This window comes from Trichechus manatus, unplaced genomic scaffold, assembly GCF_000243295.1.
Source record: "Trichechus manatus latirostris isolate Lorelei unplaced genomic scaffold, TriManLat1.0 scaffold00065, whole genome shotgun sequence".
In the NCBI taxonomy this organism is placed as follows: domain Eukaryota; kingdom Metazoa; phylum Chordata; class Mammalia; order Sirenia; family Trichechidae; genus Trichechus; species Trichechus manatus.
In genome coordinates this window covers 13,119,381-13,145,186 of record NW_004444001.1, presented here as the reverse complement: position 1 = coordinate 13,145,186, position 25,806 = coordinate 13,119,381, and the positions used below count along the sequence as shown (strand labels likewise).

Genomic DNA, 25,806 nt, shown 5'->3' with positions numbered 1-25,806 from the left:
CTCTGTCCTGTGTTCTAGTCTTGGGTTGTTATCTGATGTTACTGATTTTCTAACTGGAGGACTCCCTTTAGTATTTCTTGTAATTTTGGTTTGGTTTGCAGATTCCCTAAACTTCTGTTTGTCTGGAAGTGCCCTAATTTCACCATCATAGTTGAGAGACAGTTTTGCTGGATATAGAATCCTTGGCTAAAATGTTGTTTCCTTCAAGGCTTTATATATGTCATCCCATTGCCTTCTTGCGTGCATAGTTTCTGCTGAGTAGTCCGAGCTTATTCTTATTGACTCTCCTTTGTAGATGACTTTTCATTTATCCCTAGCTGCTCTTGAAATTCTCTCTTTAACTTTGGTTTTGGCAAGTTTGATTAGAATATGTCTTTGGGATCTACCTTATGTGGGGTTGGATGAGCATCTTGGCTAGATATCTTGTCATCTTTCACGATATCAAGAAAGTTTTCTGCCAGCAAATCTTCAACAATTCTCTCTGTATTTTCTGTTATCCCCCTACCCCACCCCCGTTCTGGTACTCCAATCCCTTATAGGTTATTCCTCTTGATAGAATCCCGTATATTTCTTAGGGTTTCCTTATTTTTTAAAATCCTTTTATCTGATTTTTCCTCAAATAAGTTGGTATCAAGTGCTTTATCTTCAATCTTGCTAATTCTGACTTCCATTGCCTCAACTCTGCTCCTATGACTTTCTATTGAGTTGTTAATTTTATTGTTAATCTTCTGGATTTCTGATTGCTGTCTCCCTATGGATATTTGCAGCTTGTTAAATTTGTCATTATACTCTTCTCTAATCATTTTGATTTCCTCTATTGTGTGTTCTGCGTTTTGCTTAATTTCCTTCTACTGTCTTGAAGAGTTCTGTATATTAATCTTTTATATTCTGCCTCTGGTAATTCCAAGAAATTTTCCACCTCTGGAAAATTTTGATTCTTTATTTTGGGAGCTTTCTGAAGCCATCATGGACTGCCTTTTTATGTGATTTGATATTGACTGTTGTCTCCTAGCCATCAATAAGTTATTGTATTTATTTATTTTATGTTTGCTTACTGTGTCCTAGCTTCTTGTTTTGTTTTGATATGCCCAAAAAGTGTGCTCGTATGAGCTAGTTTGATTATTGGCACCTTTGAAGCTCTATTGTTCTGTCACCAGGTGGTTAGAACTGTTACGAGGTATGTGAGCTCAGGAGTCCACCCACTCTTCCTGTATGGATTCAACTCAGGAGCCCAGGTACATAGCCACCAAGTGTGTGGTGTAGGCTCTCACTTACAGTCCTAGCCAGGCATGGGTGATTGGTATAGGCACAGACATCTGGCTCAGCAAGGGGACACACTCTGAGCAAGGTAGGGAGCTGACGGCCACCCCCGAGTGTCCAGGAGGAAGGCGTGTCCCTGTTCCCTAGAGCGTGTAGGTGGGTGGGTTTTGCAGCTGGACTGTGAGCACCTAATGCTGTTGGTTGTAAGGACTGGAGGGGACCTCTTATTTCTGGGCCCCTATCATAGGTGGCTAGGTGGCATGATTGGAGCCACCAGTCCTCAGGCCCCTGATGTGGATAGGTGAAGACCCTGCTTAATGGGCAGAGCAGTGTCAAATGTCAAGAACCTGCCACTTCATAGCTGAAACAGTTGAAGTTAGACTTCCAGTATATACCCTGTTGTACTGTGGTAATCAGGGCCTACACTGTTGAAATGGGCCAACACAAGTCTATGCGGTGGGAAAGGCACTCAAAGTCCATGGATCCCTTATGCCTGTGCCTAGGCAAAGGAGCTGTGCCTACCCTGGGTTCCTGGCTTAGGGGAGCTGGCAGTTTATTTTTTCCCCTGTTTGTTAATTTATTCACTCTACAAGGCAGGGAGAATGGCTCTGAGTATGTGATGTATCCTACTTCTGGCTTAGGGGACTCAGCAATTGCTGAAGCCGGTCCAGGACCCAGTGCAGAGCAGGGAGCGTGGACATAAATGGGAGAGAGGTTTTTCCCTAAGGGGGTTGTTTTTGATCCACGTGGTAGGCCATACACAAGTACTTATCTTTCACTGATCCAGGGCTGCTTCTCAGTGGTTCTTGGTGGCCGTGTAGACTCTCTGGCACTGGGTCTCTCCTGGTGCAGAAAACACACCTCCTGAGCACTGCTGCTTGCCTGCCTCACTGCTCCCCCCCAAGCTGATCAGGCCTGAAGGACTCAGGCTCTCACCAGGTCAGGTCTGGCAACTCCTCGCTGCTTCCAAACTGTCTCTCCCTCCCCCTGCCACTCAGTCTGGTTCCTCAACTCTGCCTTTGATGTTCAGGGCCCCCAGATTGCCGTATATAATCGACTCACTTGTTTTTTCAGGTCTTTGTTGTAAGAGGGTCCACTGGAAGCATGTGACTATGTCACCATCTTGGCCCCGCCTCCCAGAATCAAACTCTTGATTTTTTTTTTCACCAAGCCTATTCTTCCTTCCCTGTCTCCACAAGTGATGTCATCACCTCTCTGGCTGCTTAGGCAAGAAACTTGGTGTCATGTTTGATTCTTCTCTTGTTCTCACATTCTGTATCCAAACGTCTGCAATGTTTTTGGCTTTATCTTCAAAATATATCTAGAATCCAACTTATTCTCACCACCTCTATGACTGCTACTACTCACTTGTAGTATGTCAATAATGCCTGATGATTTCATCGCTTCTGTGCTTGTTGATTCTCAACATGACTGCAGGAATGAACCTTCTGAAATATAAATTACAGCATGCCTTTCCTCTGTTTAAAATTACCCAGTGGGTTCCCATCTCACTCAAGAAAAAGCTAAAGTTCTTACCATGAAGTATAAAGACCTATACAACCTGCTTCCCTGGAGACACCTTTCTAACCTCACCCCTGCTCCTCTCCCGCCACAATGGCCACCTCACTCTGCCTCTACATGCAAAGGATAGTCATACCCCTGGGCCTTTGCACGTGCTATTCCTTCTGTCCAGAAAGCTCTTCCTTTAGGCATATTATCTTTTCCACCTCATTCAGGACTTTGCCTAAAATTTGCCTCAGTGAGGCCTTCTCTGGCATTTCTCCACCACCCCTGGCTTGGATTGCAAATCTACAATTTCAGTTCATTGGGAAACCCAACAAGGCCTTATGAAGTACATACTCCAAAGCCTCTCTGTAACTATTTTCTTTTCTTCTTAACAGAGAAATGATGGCATTAAAACAAAAAGAGAACTCACTGTGAACAAGAGAAAGCATCCAGGTGAGACTTTGTTATATAGTATGATACAATAGGTTTTGGTGTCAAGAGACCTGGGTTCAAATACAAGCAGTGCTTCTGACTGGTTGTATAATTTTTGACATGTTTTTAATTATCCCAATATCTGTAAAATGAAAATAACAGTAATCACTACTAGCAAGGCATTTGTGAGAATTAAATAATCTAATATAGGTGTAGTATCTTGCATGCCTGGCAAGTAGCTGTTCCGTATACTTTCTCTCCTACCTTACCTTGATCCTAAAAATAATTAATGGGCACAGCCTTCAGTGTAGGAATGAAGTGTGTTATGAAATTTAGTTTGTTGGCCTGTCTGATGTTTCAAACATCAAATATGTTTCTTCATGGAAACAGTGATGCACAGAGTTGGTTGTTAGGTCCTGGGTCAGTCCATCAAAGCCTTTATACAGCTCAATGAATTTGCCAAACAACAATATGCTAATAGTACCATAGACCCTACAACTATGTGTGACTGCAATTCTTTAGGAAAATGAAATTAAAATTTCAACTTGGAATGCCACAAAATATATTTTTCCTGGCAATAAAAACGACAGTCAAAATACAGCAAGTATTTATTGAGCTGATATTATGTGCCAGGCACTATTTTAAGGACATTAGATGAATTAAATCCTCACACCAACACTTCGAGTTAAGTACAGTAATCATTTTTATTTTATGGAGAGTGAAACCTAAGGCACAGAGCTAGGGGCAAGAGCCAGGATTCAAACCTAGTCAACCTGGCTCCAGAACCAGTGCCACTGACTGCTGACAATGTGACCAGGCTCACCCTTTCCCTTTTCTCACTGCCTCTCACCTGCCTGACATTAGGAGTGGGAATCCTCTCAGCTCCTCACTTCTTGGGGCAACCCCCAGGGCCTCAGGCAGGCGTTCCAGCCTGTAATGAGATGTAGAGAGTAAGGGATGGGCTGAGGCCTTACAGTGTGTGATGGTGGGTGCTTTGGGGATATCTTAGTCATCTAGTGCTGCTACAACAGAAATACCACAAGTGGATGGCTCCAACAAAGAGAAACTCATTCTCTCAAAGTCCAATAGGCCACAAGTCCAAATCCAAGGCATCAGCTCCAGTGGAAGGCCCTCTCTGTTGGCTCTGAAGTAAGGTCCTCACCATCAGTCTTCCCTTGGTCTGGGAGCTTCTCTGTGCAGGAACCTCAGGTCCAAAGGATGTGCTCTGCTCCCGGCACTGCTTTCTCGGTGGTATGAGGTCCCCATGTCTCTCTGCTCTCTTCTGTCTTTTCTATCTCAAAAGAGATTGGCTTAAGACACTATCTAATCTTGTAGACCTTATCAGTTGTCATGGATTGAATTATGTCCCCCCAAAAATGTGTCTATCAATTTGGCTGGGCCATAATTCCCAGAATTGTGTGGTTGGCCTCCATTTTGTGATTGTAATTTTATGTTATAGAGGATTAGGGTGGGATTTTAACACCACCCTTATCGAGGTCACATCTCTGATCCAATGTAAAGGGAGTTTCCCTGGGGGGTGGCCTACACCACCTTTTATCTCTCAAGAGATAAAAGTAAAGGGAAGCAAGCAGAGAACTAGGGACCTCATACCATCAAGAAAGCAGTGCCAGGAGCAGAGCACGTCCTTTGGACCGGGGTTCCTGTGCAAAGAAGCTCCTAGTCCAGGAGAACACTGAAGAGAAGAAGGCCAACAGAGAGAAAAAGCCTTCCCCTGGAGCTGACTCCCTTAATTTGGGCTTTTAGCCTACTTTGACTGTGAGGAAATAAACTTCTCTTCGTTAAAACCATCCACTTGCGGTACTTCTGTTAGAACAGCACTAGATGACTAAGATATCAGTATAACTGCTGCTAATCCATCTTATTGCATCATAGTGATAGAGTTTACAACACATAAGGAAATCACATCAGATTACAAAATGGTACACAGTTATACAATACTGAGAATCATGACCCAGCCAAGTTGACAGATATTTTAGGGGGACACAATTCAATCCATGTCAAGGGATATAGGTCTTTTGTAAACGTCCTTGGACATGTCTCAACCTCAGTCCATGCCATATTACCTGCTTCCTTTTCTTTGGAGAAGCCTGGGATTGATCCATCTTCTTTCTTATAAAACTGCCTTCTGCCTAGTCCTCCAGGACCCTTAAGAAACATGTCTCATAAACGATCCTCATCTTATCTGTCCCTGAAGATGGCATGGTGCTGCCCTGAGAAATCTAAAAGATTTATAAGAGGTTCCACTGCCAATAGCACTGAAATGAGACCCAGGATAAAAAGATGCCCACCCATTTCCTCAGTTTCTCTAAATTTCTTCACATTCTTGGTCTGGCATCCATATATGAGCTTCGGAGGATCTTGGACCCCCCTTGGAATTTTATCCAAGTTTTATATGAATGTGTCTAAATGAATTTTGAGTGGGAGAAAACTCATAGGATCTATCTTCTCTCCCAGCCCAAAACAATTACTAATCTTTCCTTAGGGAAAGAAAACACGCTCAGAAATAATGGTGAAGGTGAGGGCACACACAGGGCTGCAACGAGGATTTGTTTTGTTTTCATTTTGTATTTCATATGAATACTCAAACTCAGCTAATTAATGGAATTTTTTATAGGAGAAGGAAGGACTTTTTAGATAAAAGAGTGTGAAGTTGAGGATTTTATACTGGAGATACTTCAAAGAGTCTGAACTGAGGGAGGGAGATAGAAGAATGACTAGGATTTTCTCACTTTTTCTCCCTTCAGTCTTTTTTTTAATAACTGTGATAAAATAGATATAAACTTTACCATTTTAACTATGTTAAAGTGTACAGTTTAGTGGCATTTCGTACATTCACAATGTTGTGCAACTATTATCGCTATCTTGTTCCAGAACTTTTTAATCACCCTGAAAAGGAAACTCCATATCCATTAAGCAGTCACTCCCCATTTCTTCTTTCCCTCAGCCCCTGGAAATCATTAATTTGCTTTCTATCTCTAAAGGTTTGCCTATTCTGGATATTTTATATAAATGGAATCATACAATAGGTGGCCTTTTATGCTTGGCTTTTTCACTTAGCATGTTTTCAAGGTTCGTACATATTGTAGCATGTATCAGTACTTCATTAATGTTTATGCCTGAATAATAATTCATTGTATGTATATATAACAATTTGTTTATCCATTCATTAGCTCATGGGCATTTGGGTTCTTTCTTTTGGCTATCGGGAATAATGCTGCAACAGAAACATTCTTATACAAGTTTTTGTTTGAACACCTGATTTAGATTCTTTTGAGTATATACCTAGAAGTAGAGTTGTTGTAGCATACGGTAATTCTATGTTTAACTTTATTGAGGAACTACCAAACAGCTTTCCGTAGTTGTTCTTGTTAGGTGCTGTCGAGTCGATTCCGACTCATAGTGGCCCTATGCACAGCAGAATGAAACACCACCCAGTCCTGTACCATCCTCACAATTGTTGCTATGTTTGAGCCCATTGTTGCAGCCCCTGTGTCAATCCATCTGATTGAGGGTCATCTTCTTTTTTTGCTGACCCTCTACTTTACCAAGTATGATATCCTTCTCCAGGGACTGGTTCCTCCTGATAACATGTCCAAAGTATGTGAGAAGAAGTCTCGCCATCTTTGCCTCTAATGAGCATTCTGGCTGTACTTCTTCCAAAACAGATTTGTTCGTTCTTTTGGCAGCCCCTGGTATATTCAATATTCTTCACCAACACCATAAATCAAAAGCATCAATTCTTCTTCGGTCTTCCATAGTGGTTGCACCATTTTCCATTCCTACCAACAATGGATGAAGGTTCCAATTTCTCCACATTCTCACAAACACTTGTTATTTTTTGATTATAGCCATCCTGGTAGGTATGAAGTGGTATGCCATTAGGGTTTTGATTAGCATTTCCCTAATGACTAATTGGAGTCCTGGTGAAACAGTGATTAAGAACTCAGCTGCTAACCAAAAGGTTGGCAATTTGAATCCACCAGCCACTCTTTGGAGACTGTATGGGGGCAGTTCTACTCTGTCTTATAGGGTCACTATGAGTTGGGGGTTTGGTTTGGTTTTTGGAATGACTAATTGGAGTCCTTAGGTGGTGCAAACAGTTAACATGCTTGGCTGCTAACCGAAAGGTTGGAGATTTGAATCTACCCAGAGGTGCCTCAAAAAAAAAAAAAAAAAGACCTGGAGATCTACTTCTAAAAGATCAGCCATTGAAAACTTCATGGAGCAGAGTTCTACTCTGACACATATAGGGTCACCATGAGTCAGAGCCAACTAGACAGCAACTGGTCGCAGTGACAGAATGACTAACTGATGTTGAGCATTTTTTCATGTGCTTTTTGACTATTTGTGTATCTTCTTTGGAGCTCCCTTTAGTCTTAACATGGGAACTCTGGTTGTTCCCTGACAAAGTGTAGGTGATGCTGGGGGTGGGACCAAGAACTGGCAGAAGTGAGAGGACAGACATGTATTAGGCATCGATGGGAACTGTCTCAAGTTCTTGCTCTGGATATGTATTTTAGTCAATGTCTAGATGAGTAGAACTCAGTAACAGCAGCTTGTGCAGTCCATGACCTCCAGGCTAAATATCTTGATTGCTTCACAGCCACTTCCTCAGCAATATTTCCCTCACAGACGGAAGAAAGAGGGTTCTGACTATCTTTCTCTCTCCAGGCCCAGTCCAGGAATATGAACTGCTTCTTCAGATGGCCTATAGAGATTCTAATGAGAAAAAGAACTTGAAGAATTTTCTGAAGCTCTTGATGCCTCCATCATTATTGTTACATGGGCCAGTGGAGATTATCAGAGTAAAGGCTACCACATGTAAGTCAACCCTGTTGACTGGAAGTGTAAATGGAGAAAGTGGGTGCATCAGCCAGTTTTGGTTAGGTTATGTTATGGAAATAAACATCTCTGCAATCTTTGTGGCTTAAAAAAATAAAGATTTTATTTCTTCCTCATGCTACATGTCCATGTTAGATTCGCAGAAGGACTGTATTTACCCAGACTGATGAATCTACCATTATCTGAATGTGCTCATTGGTGAGCCAAAGGGAAATAGAACACTGGAAGGTCTCACTTAGGCAGCTGAGTTTTCTAACTCAGAAGTGACACATATTAATTCAATTCACAGCCAGCCTATTGGCCAAAAATGGTTTCATTGCCCCATACAACTTCAAGAGGCCAGGATATGCAATCCTACTATTTGCCTGGAAGAGAGCAAGAAAATATTTGGTAAACAGCACTAATGACCACAACAGTGGGGTTCAGAGAAGTTAAACAATTTATCTAAAGCAGTGGTTGTCAAAGTTGGTGCCAGGACCAGCAGCATCAGTAATATCTGGGAATTTAAGAGAAATGCAAAATTTCAGAACCACCCAGATTACTGAATCAGAAACTCTGAGGATGGGACTCTCTAAGCGATTCCGATGCACACTAAAGTTTGAGAACCACTCATCTAAATTCTTTGTAGATGTTAAGTGGCAAAACCAGGATTAAAATCCATTTCTGATCTGTAGTTCACATTCACTCTGCTATGCCAGTAGTTTTCCAATTTCAGCATGCATCGTGCATCAAAATCACCTGGAGGGCTTGTTAAAATACATATTATTGGATTCCACCCCTAGAATTATGATTCAGTAGACCTGAGTTAAGGCCAAGCGTATGCAATTCTTACAAGTTCCCAGGTAAAACTGATGCTGTTGGTCTGGGCACCACACTTTGAGAACCACTGTGCTACACCATGTTGCTTCTCACTTGTATTGTCTTCTTTGACCTCTGATAAACAGAGCCTTACTAAGAGGGCTCTGCTAGGGACTTGGAGAGGCCCTTCATGCCTGTACTCTCCCTTCTAGTTAGCATTTCAGTGCCAGCATTAAGCCTATACCATTAATTCATTTATCTATTCAACACGTATTTAGTGGGCCTATTTTATGCCATAAACAGGAGGTACAGCAGTAAACAAAACAAATTTCCTACCCCCATAGAGCATATAATCAAGTGGAGGGATGCCGAAAATAAAAAATAAGCACATATACATAATATGATACATACTACATGTATGTGAATGTAATGTATAATATTATGCATTGTGTAATGATAAATGCAATGAAGAAATATAGAGTTCAGTGTGGTAGGAGAATTTGTTGTTGTAAACAGAGTGGTCAGGGAAAGCCTGTCTGCTGAGGTGACTTTAAAGCAGAGACCTGAAGGAAGTGAGGAAGCAAGATATGTTATTGTTTGGGGGAAAAGCATTTCAAGCAAAGGGAACAATAAATGCAAAGGCCATGAGGCAGAAGCATACCGGCCACATTTAAGGAACAGCAAGGAGGCCAGTGCGGTTGCGGAAGTGTGACAGAGGGAGAGAGTGGTACGAAATGCGACTGGAAGGGAAGAGGGGAAGTCAGGTCGTAACGGATTGTGTATGGCATTATAAGGACTTGGTCTTTCATCCTGTATGAGATTGGAAGTTAGCAAAGAGTTTTGAGCAGAGAAGTAGCATGATGTGACTTATGTTTTTAAAAGGTCACTCTGGCTGCTATGGGTCAAATAGGCAAACGGTGTGGGGAAAAGGTAAGGCTGGGAGCAGGGAGACCAAATAGGAGGCTACTGCAATGATCCAGGCATGATGGTAGCTTGGAGCAAGTGGTGGGGTGAGAAATGGTCCATTCAAGACATATTTGAAGTCAGAGCCAATAAGATTTGCTGATGGATTGTGTTTTATCCTGGGTTCCCCTGAGAGCGGTACCAGGGAGGTGATCCAGGGAGCAGGAGTGAACTTTCATTTGTTGCATCTGTTCTTTGTTTCTTCTTTCCTTCTTATTCTAATTTCTCTTGGATTGAGTATTCTGTAAGATTTCATTTCCTCTCCATTATCAGCTTACTATTTACACTTTCTTTTTTTTGTTGTTACATTTTTTTTAGGGGTTGCAATAGCATTTATGACATACCCAGACATTATCTTTTAACTGTCACAACAATTATAATCAACTGAGAAGTAGGCTTTATTATTTCAATCTTACATATGAAGAAACTGAGGGTCAGAGGCATTAAATAACCAACATCACCCAGCTGGTAAAATGGCAGAAAAGGTATTCAAACACTCTTTAGGTTTTCATTTCTAAAATCCTTCCCATTCACTGCGCAACTACACACATATTTCCACAAAGAAGTCTGTTGACCCACCTTTTCTGTCTATTAAAAAAGAATGGCTTTTGGTGGAAATTTCAGGTCATGTAGAAGGGAATGACTTTGCCAGGACTGGCTGATGGAACTTTTCAACATACCTATCAAAAAATAATCTTTCTGCCTTCTCTATCTTGCTTTTAAGGCCTACCTTGGAATGATGGTAGGTGTATGGAGAAGGGAGAAGAGCATCTGATAATATATTGGTCAAATATCCTCTAGAACTCCTCAAATAACTCCTTGATTGCAAATGCCCCCTTCTGCTTCTCTCTCCCACTGCAAGGACTGTCCACTAGGCATGCATCCTTCTTTTGAATGCAAACACCAGTCATTTTATTTTGGTTTACTAGGTTTCTGATGGAGTCCCTAGATTGTGTAAATGGTTAATGCACTTGGCTGCTAACTGAAAGGTTGGCAGTTTGAGTCTACCCAACTCAACTTGGAAGAAAGGCTTGGCTATATACTTCTGAAAATTCAGCCACTGAAAACCCTATGGAGTGCAATTTTACCCTGACATACATGGGGTTGGCACGAGTTGGAGTCAACTTGAAATGGCAACTGGTTTTGTTTTGGTTTTAGGTTTCTGATACCAACCTCAGAACCTGTTGATTGGACATTTCCTTATCATAAATATATTGCCATCTGTTTTCAGCTTTTGGTAAGAAATACTAGGTTCAGATTCTGAGTCAGAGCGAGGGATCAGAACTCAGGAATAGTCGTCATACTAACCAGACCCCATGAGACCAAACTTTGTTTTCATGCAGACTGTAGTAGCCTGAATGGAGCCTTACAGTGTGCTTGTGAAGATGGCCACAGCTGGTTTCCTCCCACGTGCCTTGATTCCCAGAAATGCTACCTTCACACGGCAGGGTCAATACAGAGCTGTAACTGTCATCTCAGCAACCTCAGCCAGAGTACCAATTTCTGCGAAAGAGCAAGTAAGCACATAGGGCACAGGAGGGGAGCTCTGGGCTGGAATTCCCTCCCACACCAGCATGCAACAGAGAGGGGACTCTGGTTCTTTGCCCATGTGTTGTTCTTTGCTTCTGTGGAAGAGAGCTAGCGTTTGCAGGTAGGTTGAAGGGCAGTGATGATATACTCCTTTAGTCTTAGTTGGACACAAAGCTTCATAAATACAGGAGATTCAGAAACTTGAGCTGACATTTGGACATCATGTCAACCTTGAGTATGTCCGGCTCTGCTATTATATAATTCTAATGGGATTAGGGGAGATATCACTGAAAACTCCAGTAGGGGAACTGCTTGAGTAAATACAGTTTTTCTTCCCACTTTTTTTTTTTTTTTTGGCCAACATCAATTTCCAGAAAAGGAAGGTTTAGAGGTGTGAAAGCAGGAGGAATACGTACTGAATAAATTAAAAGAAATGATCCAAAATTGCCAACAAATATGTTATGTGTATTGAATGTATTACCCAAACCAAGCAAAAGTTAAAATTCTAGTTTAGGAAACCAGTGTAAGTGTAAGGAGCTACTACTGACTTAGATTCATATGTGGATGATGAGGTGAGCCAAATGACCTGTTCTCCAGGTCTTAAAGGGATTTTAGGAACCTTCCCCAAGGACTACCCTAGTTATCTTGAAACTCCAAAGTTTGTTGGAGCTGAGCAAAGTGTGAGAGAGGAGCCCGAAACAACCCAGCTTCATTGGGCATCCTGGGGTCCCCGTCCCAGGACCACAGTAATCTAGATTAAGGCAACACATTTTTCAAGTACCACTTTCACACTCAGATCTGGGGTAAATTCTGAGAGAACACTTTCCCTTGCCCTCTATGAGTTAGCAGTCTAGTTGAGGAGGACAGGCTGAAATACAAGACAATATAATTTCTTCAACAAATATTGACTGAAAGCCTGCCTTTGGAAAGATTGGTTTATGTCTATATAGATTGAATTGTGTACCCCAAATTTATGTGTTGTAAATCCTAACCTTTATATCTGTGGTTATAAGCTCATGTGGGAATGGGGTTTTTGTTATGTTAATGAGGCAGTTAGCGTAGCCTGTTGCCGTTGAGACTATTCCAACTCATAGCGACCCTATAGGACCTAGTAGAACTGCCCCATAGGGTTTCTAAGGAGCAGCTGGTGGATTTGAACTGCCGACCTTTTGGTTAGCACCACCAGGGCCCCTATTCGTGTACAGTGTGTCTTAAATTAATCTCTTTTGTGATACAAAAAAAGCATACTAAGCAAGGAAGCAAACAAGCAGAGATGGGGGAAAATAGACGCCATGCCACATGAGATGTCCAAGGAACCAAGAAACAGAAGCTGAGAAAAGACAAGGACAGAGAGAGAGAGAATTACCCTAGATCCGGTGCCCTGAATTCGGACTTCTAGCTTCCTAAACTGTAAGAAAATAAATTTGTTTATTAAAGCCACCCACGTGTGGTATTTGTATTACAGCAGCAGTAGATAACCAAGACAATGTCTGATCAACCTTCAAGGGATACAAAAATGGGTTAGATATAGATGACACACGTAAGGGCCTTCCAGTATAGTAGGGAAGATGAGACTGTACACAAATAGATATGTGGATGTGAGAGAGGTATAGATAAAGTACTGTAGGAATTTAGAGGAGAGAGAAATTTTTGCATCTGGGGATCAGAGAAGATCTCACAGAGGAAGTAGCATTTGTGTAGACCTTGAATGAAGGATAAATGGAATTTGTACATACTGAGATGGGGAAAGACCTGTCCCAGAGCAGAAAAGCACCAGCCATGGGTAAGGTAGGGGCACATTAAGAGTTAGTAAGTAGTAGTATTTTTCCTTTTTAAAAATATTTTAAACAGGGACAATGTTTAAACTCAATGCCTAGATAGAGACGTATTCCAGTGTTACATGACTGCCTTTTTTTGGGCCACACATGAGTGGCTACACATTTTCCTACTCGTAAGTTCATCTCGATTACCAGCACTTTCCCATTACTATTCCAAATGCACAATTGAAAACTGGTTTTAAGTAGTCTTCCTGTATTATTTCAGGCCAAAATTAATTTTGAAAAAAAATTAAAATACCACTTGTTGAATACATGGGTTTTGAACTGAACCTCTGTAACTTTATGCTGGAATCCCTGAGTAGTGCAAACAGGCTCAGCTGATAACCAAAAGGTTGGAGGTTTGAGTCCACCCAGAGGTATCTTGAAAGAAAGTCTTGGTGATCTGCTTTTGAAAATCAACCATTGAAAACCTTATGGAGCACAGTTCTACTCTGACAAGGATGGGGTCACTATCATTGGGATCTACTTGACAGCAACTTTTTTTTTTTAAATTTTATGCTACTAATAAAATTCAGTTAGCAATTTTTGTATCTATAAACTTTTTTTTCCCACAGAGATTTGGGGCAGTTTCAAAATTAATGAAAAATTTACAAAAGATCTTTTGAATTCATCTTCTGCTAAATACTTCAAATATACAACTGGAATTGAAATTCAAGTAAGCACTTTCCACTTGTTACATAAGAATTGCTTGCTAAACATAAATTAAGATGATTTTAATTTAACATGCATGTTTAATACATATTCCTACTTATTAATTTTCAATGAGTTGTTACAGAGCAGTTATTTGCTCTGCCCACAACTGAGACACTTTCAATATCTTCTTTCTACGAGAGTTTAGCAGTTGACTTCTTTCTACTTTTTTTGTGTTCAGTTTGACCCATTTATTTGGGTAATATCATACTAAGGCTTCTTTATTATTTTATGTATCTTATTTGTCGAAAGAACATTTCCATGAACTAAGTTCAATCCCCAATATTTAGAATTTATTCCATAAGATCTCTCTTATCAAAGGCTGAAGTAAGTTAACGAGCAAAACTGCACATCATAATGAGGTCATGTAAAAACTAGATCAGGGTACCTCTGCCTATGATGATTCAAGTGTGGTTCCAACTGAAGACAGGGGCAAATGTTTTGCATATAGATTCAGTATAAATACCTGTGAATATTAATGGCTTTTTTTTTTTTAGGATAAAATGGATTTGGGGTGAATTTATTATATTATCTGGCACCAAATTCATCCCCTGTTCTATCAGTTGGTTACTTACTCTCTATTAGCAACCTCAAAAATAAATTTTAGCAATTGTATATATTTGTTGCAGTTTTATGACATGCAACCCTTTCCCCCTGTATCCCTTTCCTTTGCTCAGCTGTTCTGTTTATTTATTGTTCATGTCCATTTTTTTGTGCCTTTGTCAAGTGTGAGGACAAAGATCAACATATTGCCTTTTGTTCTCTTTGTAAGCTTACAGAAGCATACGGAAGAATTCAAGGTTTTGAGTTGGTCCAGGTCACCCAGTTTCGGTAAGTAACACAACGGCCTTAGAAGGGCTTTCCCCGAATTGTGTACAGCCCTGCAGAATGCCTAGTGCTGTTTCTAAGTGTCCTTGAGAGAAAACAGAGCAGAAATTGTAGTATTCTTACTAACAGTAAACAAGGGTCTATGATGCTTTAAGAAGTCTGAAGAGTAAAGCCTAGATTTTCATTTAAGTGACTTTAGGAACTTAAATAATGAAGATCATCCTCCAAGCTGTGAATCAGAGATCAGAATTGAAAAACCACAGCTGTAGGACAGAACTTGGGAGCAAGCAAGAGATTTAGGTGTATATGTATGGGAGGAGTCCCTGGGTGTGCAATTACTGCACTTGGCTGCTGAGAGGTTAGAAGTTCAAGTCCACCCAGAGGGGCCTCGGAAGAAAGGCCTGGCTATCTATTTCTGAAAAATCAGCCATTGACAACCATATGGAGCACTCTTCTACCCTGACACATATGGGGTTGCCATGAGTTGGAGTCGGCTTGATGACAACTTTTTTTTTTATTTACGTGTATGGGAAGGGGTAAAGGGTGGGGCAGGGGTGGATTTTTTTCTTTCACACACACAGGGGGCACGATGTTATGTAATTTTGAGCTAAAAGGGGAGCCTTGGGTAAAATATTATATTTTTGTGTACATATCATGTCTACATTATAGTTCAAAACCCAATAGTCATTGTCTACAACAAACAAAGAAATATTTAGTAAATGATTCTTTGTTTATGCTTTAATTCCAAAAGTTATTTGGTTAGCTAGCCATGTGTGCATTGATTACCAACCATTATTAGCCTGCTTGACAGAAGAAGTGGCTTAGTGGTCAGATAAATTGACTTCTTATATTTTTTTCACAGTTAACATAAAGAACATCCATAGGAAAATTTCAACAGCATTTTCTATAAATATATTGTCCTGGACATTGTCCTTTAAGTTACTGCATGTTCTTATATAACGTCTCTCATGAGTAATTTTCTTTAAAATGCAATGCTAAGAAAAATACTTTTTCTCTTACATTGAAGTCTACATAATTACTTGTATTTTCCTTTTTGACTTTGTTGTCAGAGAACTCATAGACAAAATTGAAACTCAATCACAGTATTTTTTTCTTTTTGTTCAATGTTCATAGTTTTTTTTTCCCTGGTCCTGGTTTTCTACTTCTATATTTGTAACTTATAGCCCATTGTATATATCTTATAAGCGGTCTCAAATAATTTGTAGACAAAATCGCAGGGAAATAGGCACAAATCTAAAAAACACAACTATTTAGGTTTTAGGGCAGTTCTACTCTGTCTTATAGGGTCACTAGGAGTCATAATTGACTCGAGGGCAAGAGGGTGTCTACATACATGATTTGAAATTCATCTTCATCTCTCACTGTCGTAATTTACTTATCTGTCAAATAGGATTGTTAATATCCATTGAACTAATTTAACCTCATTAAAGAAAATGAGATACTAAGTAAGAAAACACTTTGCAAATACTATAGAAGTGCCATTTTGATGCAAAAACATTGTGATGATTGCTACATGTAAGGGTATTTGGATTTATTTATACATTGTGAGTGGTAATTCAATGTAGTGATTAAGAAATTGATGTCTGGAACTTTGGAGGTTCTCATCCATCAATTAATAATTAATATTAATGTGACCTAGTGCTATTCTTCTGGTTTGCTTTTCTACCCCAGATATACTGAATCAGAATCTACATTTTAACAACAGCCCCAGATGATTCCTAGGTATAATAAATTTTGAGAACCACTATTCTTTTAGCGGTTCTCAGAACTGATTCCTACCCAGCAGCATTAGCGTTGCCTGAGAACTTGTTAGAAATGCAAATTCTCGGCAGGGGTTCCAACTGGAATGAACCAGTTTGAAGCTCTGGTTTTGATGAATACTTGCGTAAGTCACCTGTCAAGACAGAATATTTCCATCACCCCAAAGGTCCCCTTGTGCCCTTTTCCAGGGAATCTCCACACCCTTATGCACCAGCAACAACCACTGATCTGATTTCTGTCACCATAGGTTAGTTTTGCCTGTTATTGTTGTTAGGTGCCTTGGAGTCGGTTCCGACTCATAGCCAACCCATGTACTACAGAACAAAACACTGCCCGGTCCTGCGGCATTGCCACAATTGTTGCTATATTTGAGCTCATTGTTGCAGCCGCTGTGTCATTCCATCTCACTGAGGGTCTTTTTGCTGACCCTCTACTTTACCAAGTATGATGTCTTTCTCCAGGCACTAGTCCCTCCTGCTAACATGTCCAAAGTATGTGAGACAAACTCTTGCCATCCTTGCTTCTAAGGAGCATTCTGGCTGTACTTCTTCCAAGACAGATTTGTTCGTTCTTTTGGCAGTCCACGGTATATTCAATATTCATTCCCAATACCATAATTCACAGGCATCAATTCTTCTTTGGTCTTCCTTATTCATGGTCCAGCATTTGCATGCATATGAGGCGATTGAAAACACCACGGTTTGGGTCAGGTGCAGCTTAGTCCTCAAAGTGGCATCTTTGCTTTTTAACACTTAAAGAGATCTTTTACAGCAGATTCGCCCAATGCAATGCATCATTTGATTTCTTGGCTGCTGCTTCTATAGGCGTTGATTGTGGATCAGTTTTGCCTGTAGAACTGCGTATAAATGAAACCATGCAGTATGTACTTTTGTTTGTCTGGCTTCTTTCACTCAACATAATGTCTTTGAGATTCATCTTTGTTTTTCTGAGTATCTGTGGTTCATTCCTTTTTATTGCCGAGTAGTATTGTATTGTATGAACATATTACAATTTGTTTTTGCACTCCTAGGAGTCATTCTTGACTGTTTTCTTTTTCTCACACCCGAAATCTGCTTCATTAGCAAGTCCTATGGCTCTGTTTTCAAATAACAACCTGAGTCTGACCACTTCTCACCACCTGCACTGCTACCCAACTAGTTCAAGCTACTATCATCTCTTTCTTAACTAGTCTTTCAGTTTCCCTGATTGCCTCCTTTTTTGTCTGTTTTCTACTCAACAACCACAGTGGTGATCTTAAAAATAAATCTGGTCATGCCACTGCCTTTTAATGAAGAATAACACCTTTTAATAAATAATAGAACTCAAACTCTAAGGCCCTATGTGACCTGGCTCCTGGCTACCTCTCCTATATCATCACTATCATGGATTAAATTATGTCCCCCCAAAAATATGAGTGTCAGTTTGGCTGGGCCATGATTGCTGGTATTGTGTGATTTTCTTATATGTTGTAAATCCTGCCTTTATGATGTTAAGGAGGGAGAATGGGTGGAAGTTGTGTTAGTAAGGCAGGACTCAATCTCCAAGATTGGATTGCGTCCTGAGGCAGTCTCTTGAGATATAAAAGAGAGAAATGAGCAGAGGAAAGCGGGGGGACCTCATACCACCAAGAAAGCAGTGCCAGGAGCAGAGTGTGTCCTTTGGACCTGGGGTCCCTGTGTGGAGAAGCTCCTAGTCTGGGGAAACATTGATGAGAAGGCAGACAGAGAGAGAAAGCCTTTCCCTGGAGATAAAGCCCTGAATTTGGACTTTTAGCCTCCTTTACTGTGAAGAAATAAATTTCTCTTTGTTAAAGCCATAGACTTGTGGTATTTCTGTTGTAGCAGCACTAGATGACTAAGACAATCACCTACCGCTCTCTTCCTTGCTCATTGAACTTCAGTCATACTAGTCTAAGTTTGTCAAAGTCACGGGCATTTTCCTGTCCCAGGACCTTCACACGTGCTATTCCCGCTGCCTAGTATGGTAACCCAGTGCTGTTTGTGTGGTTGGCCCTTTCTTCTCATCCTTTTGGCCTCAGTTGCAAAGATCCTCCTCACATAAACCCTTCCCTGACCAGCCCTATTAAGGTGGGGCCTCACCCCTACCCGCTATTCTTATCACTGTACCTGTTCATGTCTCTCATTAACACTTAACAAAATTTGTAATTATATACAGTTGTCTCATTATTCATAAGTTCCATATATGTGAATTCACCTACTCACTAAAGTGTATTTGTAGCCTCAAATCAATACTCATGGTACTTGCACAGTCATTCACAGACATGTGCAGAGTTGAGTTTCTTGATGTGCATATTACCAGCTGAGGTCAAAGAAGGTGACACTCTGCCTTCTTGTTTCAGCTTTCATACTGAATACAAGTGTCCTTTTCATGATCTGTTCGGTGCCACGGTTTCCACATTTTTGTGTTTTGGTTGACGATTTTGCTGTTTAAAATGGCCCCCAAGAGTAGCGCTGAAGTGCTGTCTAGTGTTCCTCAGCACAAGAGGGCTGTGGTGTGCCTTATAGAGAAAATATGTTGTTAGATGAGCTTAGTTCAGGCATGAGTTATAGAGCTGTTGGCTGTGAGCTCCATGTTGATGAATCAACAATATAGATCGAATAACGTATCTTTAAACAGAAACACACATAAAAACAAGGATATATATGGATCAGTTGATGAAAATGTTATGACCAGAGGCTCACAGGAACCCTACCTTGTATTTTCCCTAGGATCGATGGTTCAGTATTCACTGATTCAGTGTTCATGATGACTTTATAAAACAGAACTACTGAAAATAACAACAACCAGCCGTATGTATTTGGTGGTAACTTGTTTCTTACTTGCCTCTTCTGGTAGAAAGCAAGCTCCCTGAAGGCAGGGATCAAATCTGTGTGGTTTATTCCTATGGTCCCAATGTCATGCAAAGAGTAGGCACAGAGTAGGCAGTGAATGAACAAATGGATTAATCTCATTTTTCTTTCCATGTACTCATTTCAGAGAAGGAAGCATCATTGTTGGATATGAAGTCATTGGTTCCAGCAGCCCATTAGAGCTGCTGTCAGCCATTGAACAGGTGGCTGAGAAGGCTGAGGCAGCCCTTCACAAGCTGTTTCCACTAGAAGATGGTTCTTTCAGAGTGTTTGGTGAAGGTAATACTGAATTCCCATTCTCTGCTTAGGTTAAGGTACCCGCTGCCATCAAGTTGATTCTGACTCAGTGGCCCAGTAGGACAGAGTAGAGCTGCCCCATAGGGTTTCCAAGGAGTGGCTGGTGGATTCGAACTGCCGACCTTTTGGTTAGCAGCCAAGCTCTTAACTACTGTGCCACCAGGGCTTTGTAAAAATCAAATGATATAGCGGGGGCACCGCTTAGGTTAAGGGAGTCCTTTAATTAGCTCAGTTGTGTCCTCAGAAAATAGACTGGAGATGTTTACAGAATTGTTCTAAAACTGGCTTTCAGTAGCAATAGGCAGCTATTCCCATCTACCCACCACCACCGCCATGATGAAACCCAGCTTCTACTGACTGTTTCAGATCCTTACTAATTGGTGATCTGATCTCCATCTCTCAGTGTAAACATTGTGGAAAAATGATTTCCCTGCAGGCTGTGATTAAAACTGTTCAGCAATAGTTTACTGGTACACGTTTTGAAAGAGCCCTGGGGTTGATAATGTTTCTAAATCATAATCCTAGGAACCAAGGAAAGAATCCTCTTCCAGAGTGTTTGGAAAAGGTAATACAGGTCTTTCACACACACACACACACACACACACACCCCCATACACCAATATTTTTCTTCAGATATTTTTATTTTCCTTTTACTCCTTTATAATCAATCTTAAACCTCTCCAGTCAATATTTGTGCCATTTTCTTTCAACAGCATTTATTTAATAAATGTATGCTAAGTGTCTGAAGTGTGTCAAACTGGGTTCTAGGCACTTAGGACACAGTAATGTGGGAAAACAAACAAAATCACAGCCTTGTGGATTTTGCATTCACTGTTTCTGTCTTCCAGTCCCAATCATTGTAAGAGTATACTACTAAGCCGGCTGCAAGAAGAACAGTGGCTGGTCACAATGTGAGAAGATTTTAAAGGGATACAGAGTAGGAAGTGTCACCTCCAAATCCAACTGCCCATCTATTGACCATATCGTTACTGCTTTGTTCCATAGGGTCTCAAAGATTGTCTTCTTTTCTAGGATTCCCTTGAAGGTTGCAAACATTTCCAGAGAATCATCGCACCCTGCCCTATTTTAACTTAAGAGTATTTAATAGTCCATTGAAAGCGAGATTGTTGACAAAGACCTGGCACCTGGAGGGAGAGGGAAAAACCTTGACATCAGGAAGAAGGAAGGGTGCTGATAGGGAAGAATCTGGGCGTCAAAGATAAAGTTTTCCCACTTCTCAATTTTGCCTGGATTTTGTCTCTGAAAATATGGCTTTTTAAAGCATTTAAATACTTCTACACGGTTTATGTAGAGAGCCAGGATATTTTGGAGCCATTTTTCCTCTCTGTTTTCTTTCTTTTCCAGCCCAGTGTAACAGCATTGTTTTTGGATTTGGGTCAAAGAATGATGAGTATACCCTGCCCTGTAGCAGCGGCTACACTGGAAACATCACAGCCAGGTGCCAGTCCTCTGGGTGGCAGGTCATCAGGGAGAACTGTGTGCTCTCTCAGCTGGAGGAACTGAAGAAGGTGAAGCATTTCCACCTGGTACACTTGCCATGGTTTTGAGTTTCACAGTGAGCATGCCCCAGTGAGCATGGCCAGGTAGAGGGTAAAATGTATCAAGTTACATCATTGATCAGTGTGCAGAAGGCTAGGGTGACATCCAAAAAATTTTAAAAAAAACCCATGTGTGTCAGAGTAGAACTGCATTCCATAGGGTTTTCAATGGCTGTGACCTTTCGCAAGTACATCGCCAGGCTCAGTCCCTGGTAAAGCAAGGGAGTGTGGGCGTGAGTGGCAGAGTCTAGACGGGAGCCGGGAGGGTCAGAAAAAGATCAGAATTTATGGTTTTGTTGGGGAGTGGTGCTTCAGTGGGGTAAATCAAAGCTGAGGAGGTATAAGGCAGATAGTAGGACTACACTAAGCTAGCATCAGAAGTCCAGAAGGCTGAGAATAAAAGGTCAAAGTGAAGGTGTGAGTCAGAAGCTAGTAGGGTAGAGCAAATAAGAATGTACACATACATATCAGAAATCAGGGCAGGGAGTGGTGACCATACAGGTGGAGGTGACCATACACAATGACAGAATGCAATGGATCTTAAGGTCCATTTGATTTACCAACTTCCTTTTATAGAATAGGAAATAGAAGATCAAGGGGCTAAAGGTCACGCTGCTGGCAATAGTGTTGGGTCTAGAAACATGACCACCTGATCCCCAGTTCAGGAGCTCTGACCTCATGATGCTCTCTTAAGCATTGCTGTGGAGTTCATTGCAACTCATAGCAACCCTATAAGACAGAGTAGAACTGCCCCATAGGGTTTCCAAGGAGCAGCTTGTGGGTTTGAACTGCTGATCTTGCGTTTGGCAGCTGAGAGCTTAACCACTGCACCACCAGGGCTCCTGATGCTCTCTTAGGAAGTTTCAATAATGGAAGACAATGCAGATACAAAGAAGGGGCAGAAGGAGAACTGAAGAGACAAAGCAGAGGGATTTTGAGACTGGTTCATAGCCACTGTCCTGCAGATGAATCTCTGTACTGAGCAGAATGTTAAGAGACCCCGTTATTGCAGTAAAGAACTCTGGACTGGTACTTACCCAGGGACTGTGGGACGTTTGCTTCTCCCTTTCTGGACTTCAGTTACCATATCTGCAAACTGGGGAGAGGGACTGGACTACATGACCTTCCAGCCGTATTCATGCTCTGACCCTCTTTGACTCAATTCTAGACATGGGAAATATGTGGGACTAGTCCACTCCAGGGACATACTTGCCTGGCAGGGGAATATAGGGGCAGGCAGACTCCCAGATGCCCTGGGCAGAGAAGAGCGCTGTCAGCTGAGAAGAGCAAGCAAGAGTACAGGTGGGATCTGGGCTTCTGAATGGACATGGGATTGATTGGAAGGGGACCCCTCTCCATTCCTGTCTTCCAAGTGAGCCCAGTATAGTGGCAGCAGATGGGAGTTCCAAAGGAGCAGTAAAAATCCAAATCCAGTAAAAAATGGGAGCTGACACCGGCCCAGCAGTCAAACCTCCATGTACATCCCTCTATCTTCTCATCCTACAAGGAGTTTTCAGCATAGAGTAGTGGATACAACATAGGATTTAGTACCAGTAGACTCTACTCTTCCACTTAACTAGGTGTGTACTCTTTGAAAAGTCACCAAATCTCACTGAACATCTATTTCTTTATAATCAGGATAACAAATTACGTGAAAATGCTTGTTAATGAATCTCTTCAAGTTTCAGTTTTCCTAGCTATAAAATGAAAATTATAATGGTACCTCCCTCAAAGTGTTGTTGAAAAGATTCAGTGAATTCCTGCAAAGCATTTAGCAGTGGCTGGAATATAGAAAACAGTAAATAACAGCCATTGTCGTTATCATCACCATATAATTGTCTCACATTATAATGCACAATCCAAGTGTTAGTTATATGTGGCCAAGAAACCTGATTGACATTAGGTAAAAGACATTGTTTTCTAGGACTTAGACCATTTTTATTTCCAGAATTTTAGTGCAATCGCAGACAATACCACTGAAGCAGCCGTGTCATCCTTGGTGCAAAATCTTTCAGTCATCATTGAGCAAAGTCCATCAACCACAGCTGGGAATCTAGCTTCGGTGGTGTCAATTCTGGGAAAAGTTTCAACCCTGTCACTGGCAAATCATTTCAAGGTGTCCAATTCGACAATGGAGGTATGGTCTGCCTGTGCTTGAACTGCTCACTTTAAATGCTTGATCTCATAGGAGGGATGACAAAAGCCTGAACGGAGGGGAACTATTAGGAAAGACTAAAGAGTCACCTTAACAGTCGTAATGTGAGCGTCACTGCTTTCTCTGCAGAGTACAAGAACTCATGGGATCAATCATGTGAGTTCAAAGTAAGAGGGAGCTACCTCTAAGTAGGTAGCCTGGGAAGCACCTGGCTTAGAGGAATGGATGAGCACTGTCTAACACGGGTGCCAACTTTTTAATATATGTTTGCAATCTGTAATGATTATTTTCTATAACCATAAACTGACTTTTAGTAGTATACTTAAAAAGAAAAAAGTCCCTTCCCTAGGCTGGGGAATTCATGATTGAGTTTGGATATTTAAAAATTAACATAAAAAAGCTATACAAATAGTATCTGATCATATAAGAAATGCAAATAAGCAAAAAGGAAAATAAATTACCTATAGTCTAGTCACTCTAGAATAGCCACTGCTAACATTTTAGATACGGCTTCAGTGGGTAGAAGAATAGTAAGTGACACATAGCAGTTAGTCAATAAATATTTGTTAAATAAATATCCTTCCAAACATTTTAGATATATGCATACTATATATAAAATATAATATTTTGTAAGATTGTATTATATATCATATATAATGTTGCTTATTGACCCACTTATACTTTACTGTCTATAGTGAACACCACATCAAAGATGACATTAAATATGAATAAGTTAATTTCCCTTGATTAAAGAAAAAATGCTCAGATTTGTTTAAAAAAAAAAAAAATCTGACCCCATCTTGTTTACAAGAGACCAACTAAAACAAAATGACACAAAAAGGCTAAAAATAAAACGAAGGGCAAAAAACAGAGCAGGCAAACACAAACTAAAAGAAAGCAGAGGTTCCTGGGGGCAATGGAAGAAGCACATTCTGGAATCTGTGCCAGAAGCCACAGAAAGCTGGCTTAGGATGATACATGGCTGCAGTGGCAAGCGGCCCGAGGTCAAATGCCTGGGAACCCAAGAGATAAGCAAGAGAGAAAGCGTTCTATGGGAATTGCTTAGAAAAGGAATATCTTAAACTAAGAAAAAAAAATATTGCTCTGAAGTCCAGGTTGTTTTCGATCATGGCCACCCCATGGGTGTCAGAGTAGAACTGTCCTCCGCAGAATTTTCAGTGGCTGGTTTTTTGGAAATAGATAGCCAGGCCTTTCTTCTGAGGTGCCTCTGGGTAAACTTGAACCTCCAACCTTTTGAGCATGTTAACTGTTTGTCTCACCCAGGGAACATTAAACTAAGACTGACCCTTAAAACCCCCAACAATTCAGTACTTCCTTGTTTCTCAGGCTCAGTTTTTAAAGATTTTTGTTTTATGTTCGCTAGTAAACAACAAAGGAGCCCTGGTGGCATAATGGTTAAGTGCTTGACTGCTAACCGAAAGATTGGCAGCTGGAACTCCTCAACTACTCCATGGGAGAAAGATGTGGCAGTCTGCTTCAGTAAAGATTTATGTCTTGGAAACCCTATGGGACAGTTCTACTCTGTCCTATAGGGTGGCTATAAGTTGGAATTGACTTGAGGGCAATGGATTTGGTTTTTGGTTTTTAGTAAACAACAAAGCATACATAAACATGAATTAAAACTTGAACGTCCATGACATGTATTTAGAACTTCTGATGTAAACAAAATAAATGTAATACGGGAAAGCAGTTAAACGTCTCAATCTTTGAGCCTCAGCCTACATAATAATGCAGTCATTTTTGCCATCTCAGGAGGAAATGCACACTTGTGCAGTCTAAATTGCGTGATTCTTTCTTATCCATGCTGAAATTCCAGTTTGCTTGCAAATGCCCTGGGGCGATCACCCTATGTTATGCATTGAATTGTGTCCCTTCAAAATATGTGTTGTAAATCCTAAACCTCATACCAGTGGATGTAATTCTATTTGGGAATAGGGTTTTCTTTGTTATGTTAATGAGGCCATATGAGTGTAGGGTATGTTTAAAGTCTATCACTTTTGAGATATAAAAGAGCAGATTAGGCACAGAAGCAAGCAAGCAGCAAAGGGAGAATGATAGATGTCACGTAGAAATCTCCAAGGAACACAGAGAACAGTGCCAGGCAAGCTGACAGACAAGGATTTTCCCCTAGAGTGCGCAGAGAGAGCCTCTCAGAAGAGCCGGTGCCTTGAATTCAGACTTCCAGCCTCATAAACTGTGAGAAAATAAATTTCTGTTAATTAAAACCAGTCCCTTGCGGTGTTTCTGTTACAGCAGCCCTAGATAACTAGGAAAATCTGCAATGTAATTATTTGGTTCTGCCAATCCCTTTCTTAACCCAAAGCTCCTACTGTGCAGAGCAAGTGAACAGAATTTAATTCATGAGTTCTATTTGGTCCTCAACAGAGTCAATTCTCTGAGCATTTTTCCTATTC

At 40.9% G+C, this 25,806-nt stretch overlaps 1 protein-coding gene across 2 annotated transcripts in view; it reads left to right on the top strand.

The window, feature by feature from the left end:
• The window catches only part of ADGRF1 (adhesion G protein-coupled receptor F1), a 42,178-nt gene that overhangs the window by 6,642 nt on the left and 9,730 nt on the right, over positions 1-25,806 (top strand). The window contains exons 2-9 of one of the 2 annotated variants that reach the window (XM_004379532.2): positions 3,162-3,219; positions 7,891-8,040; positions 11,166-11,339; positions 13,745-13,845; positions 14,653-14,711; positions 19,488-19,639; positions 21,023-21,186; positions 23,165-23,353. In XM_004379532.2, coding sequence (XP_004379589.2) covers positions 3,162-3,219; positions 7,891-8,040; positions 11,166-11,339; positions 13,745-13,845; positions 14,653-14,711; positions 19,488-19,639; positions 21,023-21,186; positions 23,165-23,353 — 1,047 coding nt within the window. The remainder of the gene's footprint in view (positions 1-3,161; positions 3,220-7,890; positions 8,041-11,165; positions 11,340-13,744; positions 13,846-14,652; positions 14,712-19,487; positions 19,640-21,022; positions 21,187-23,164; positions 23,354-25,806) is intronic. The other variant, XM_004379533.1, reaches the window with a different exon arrangement.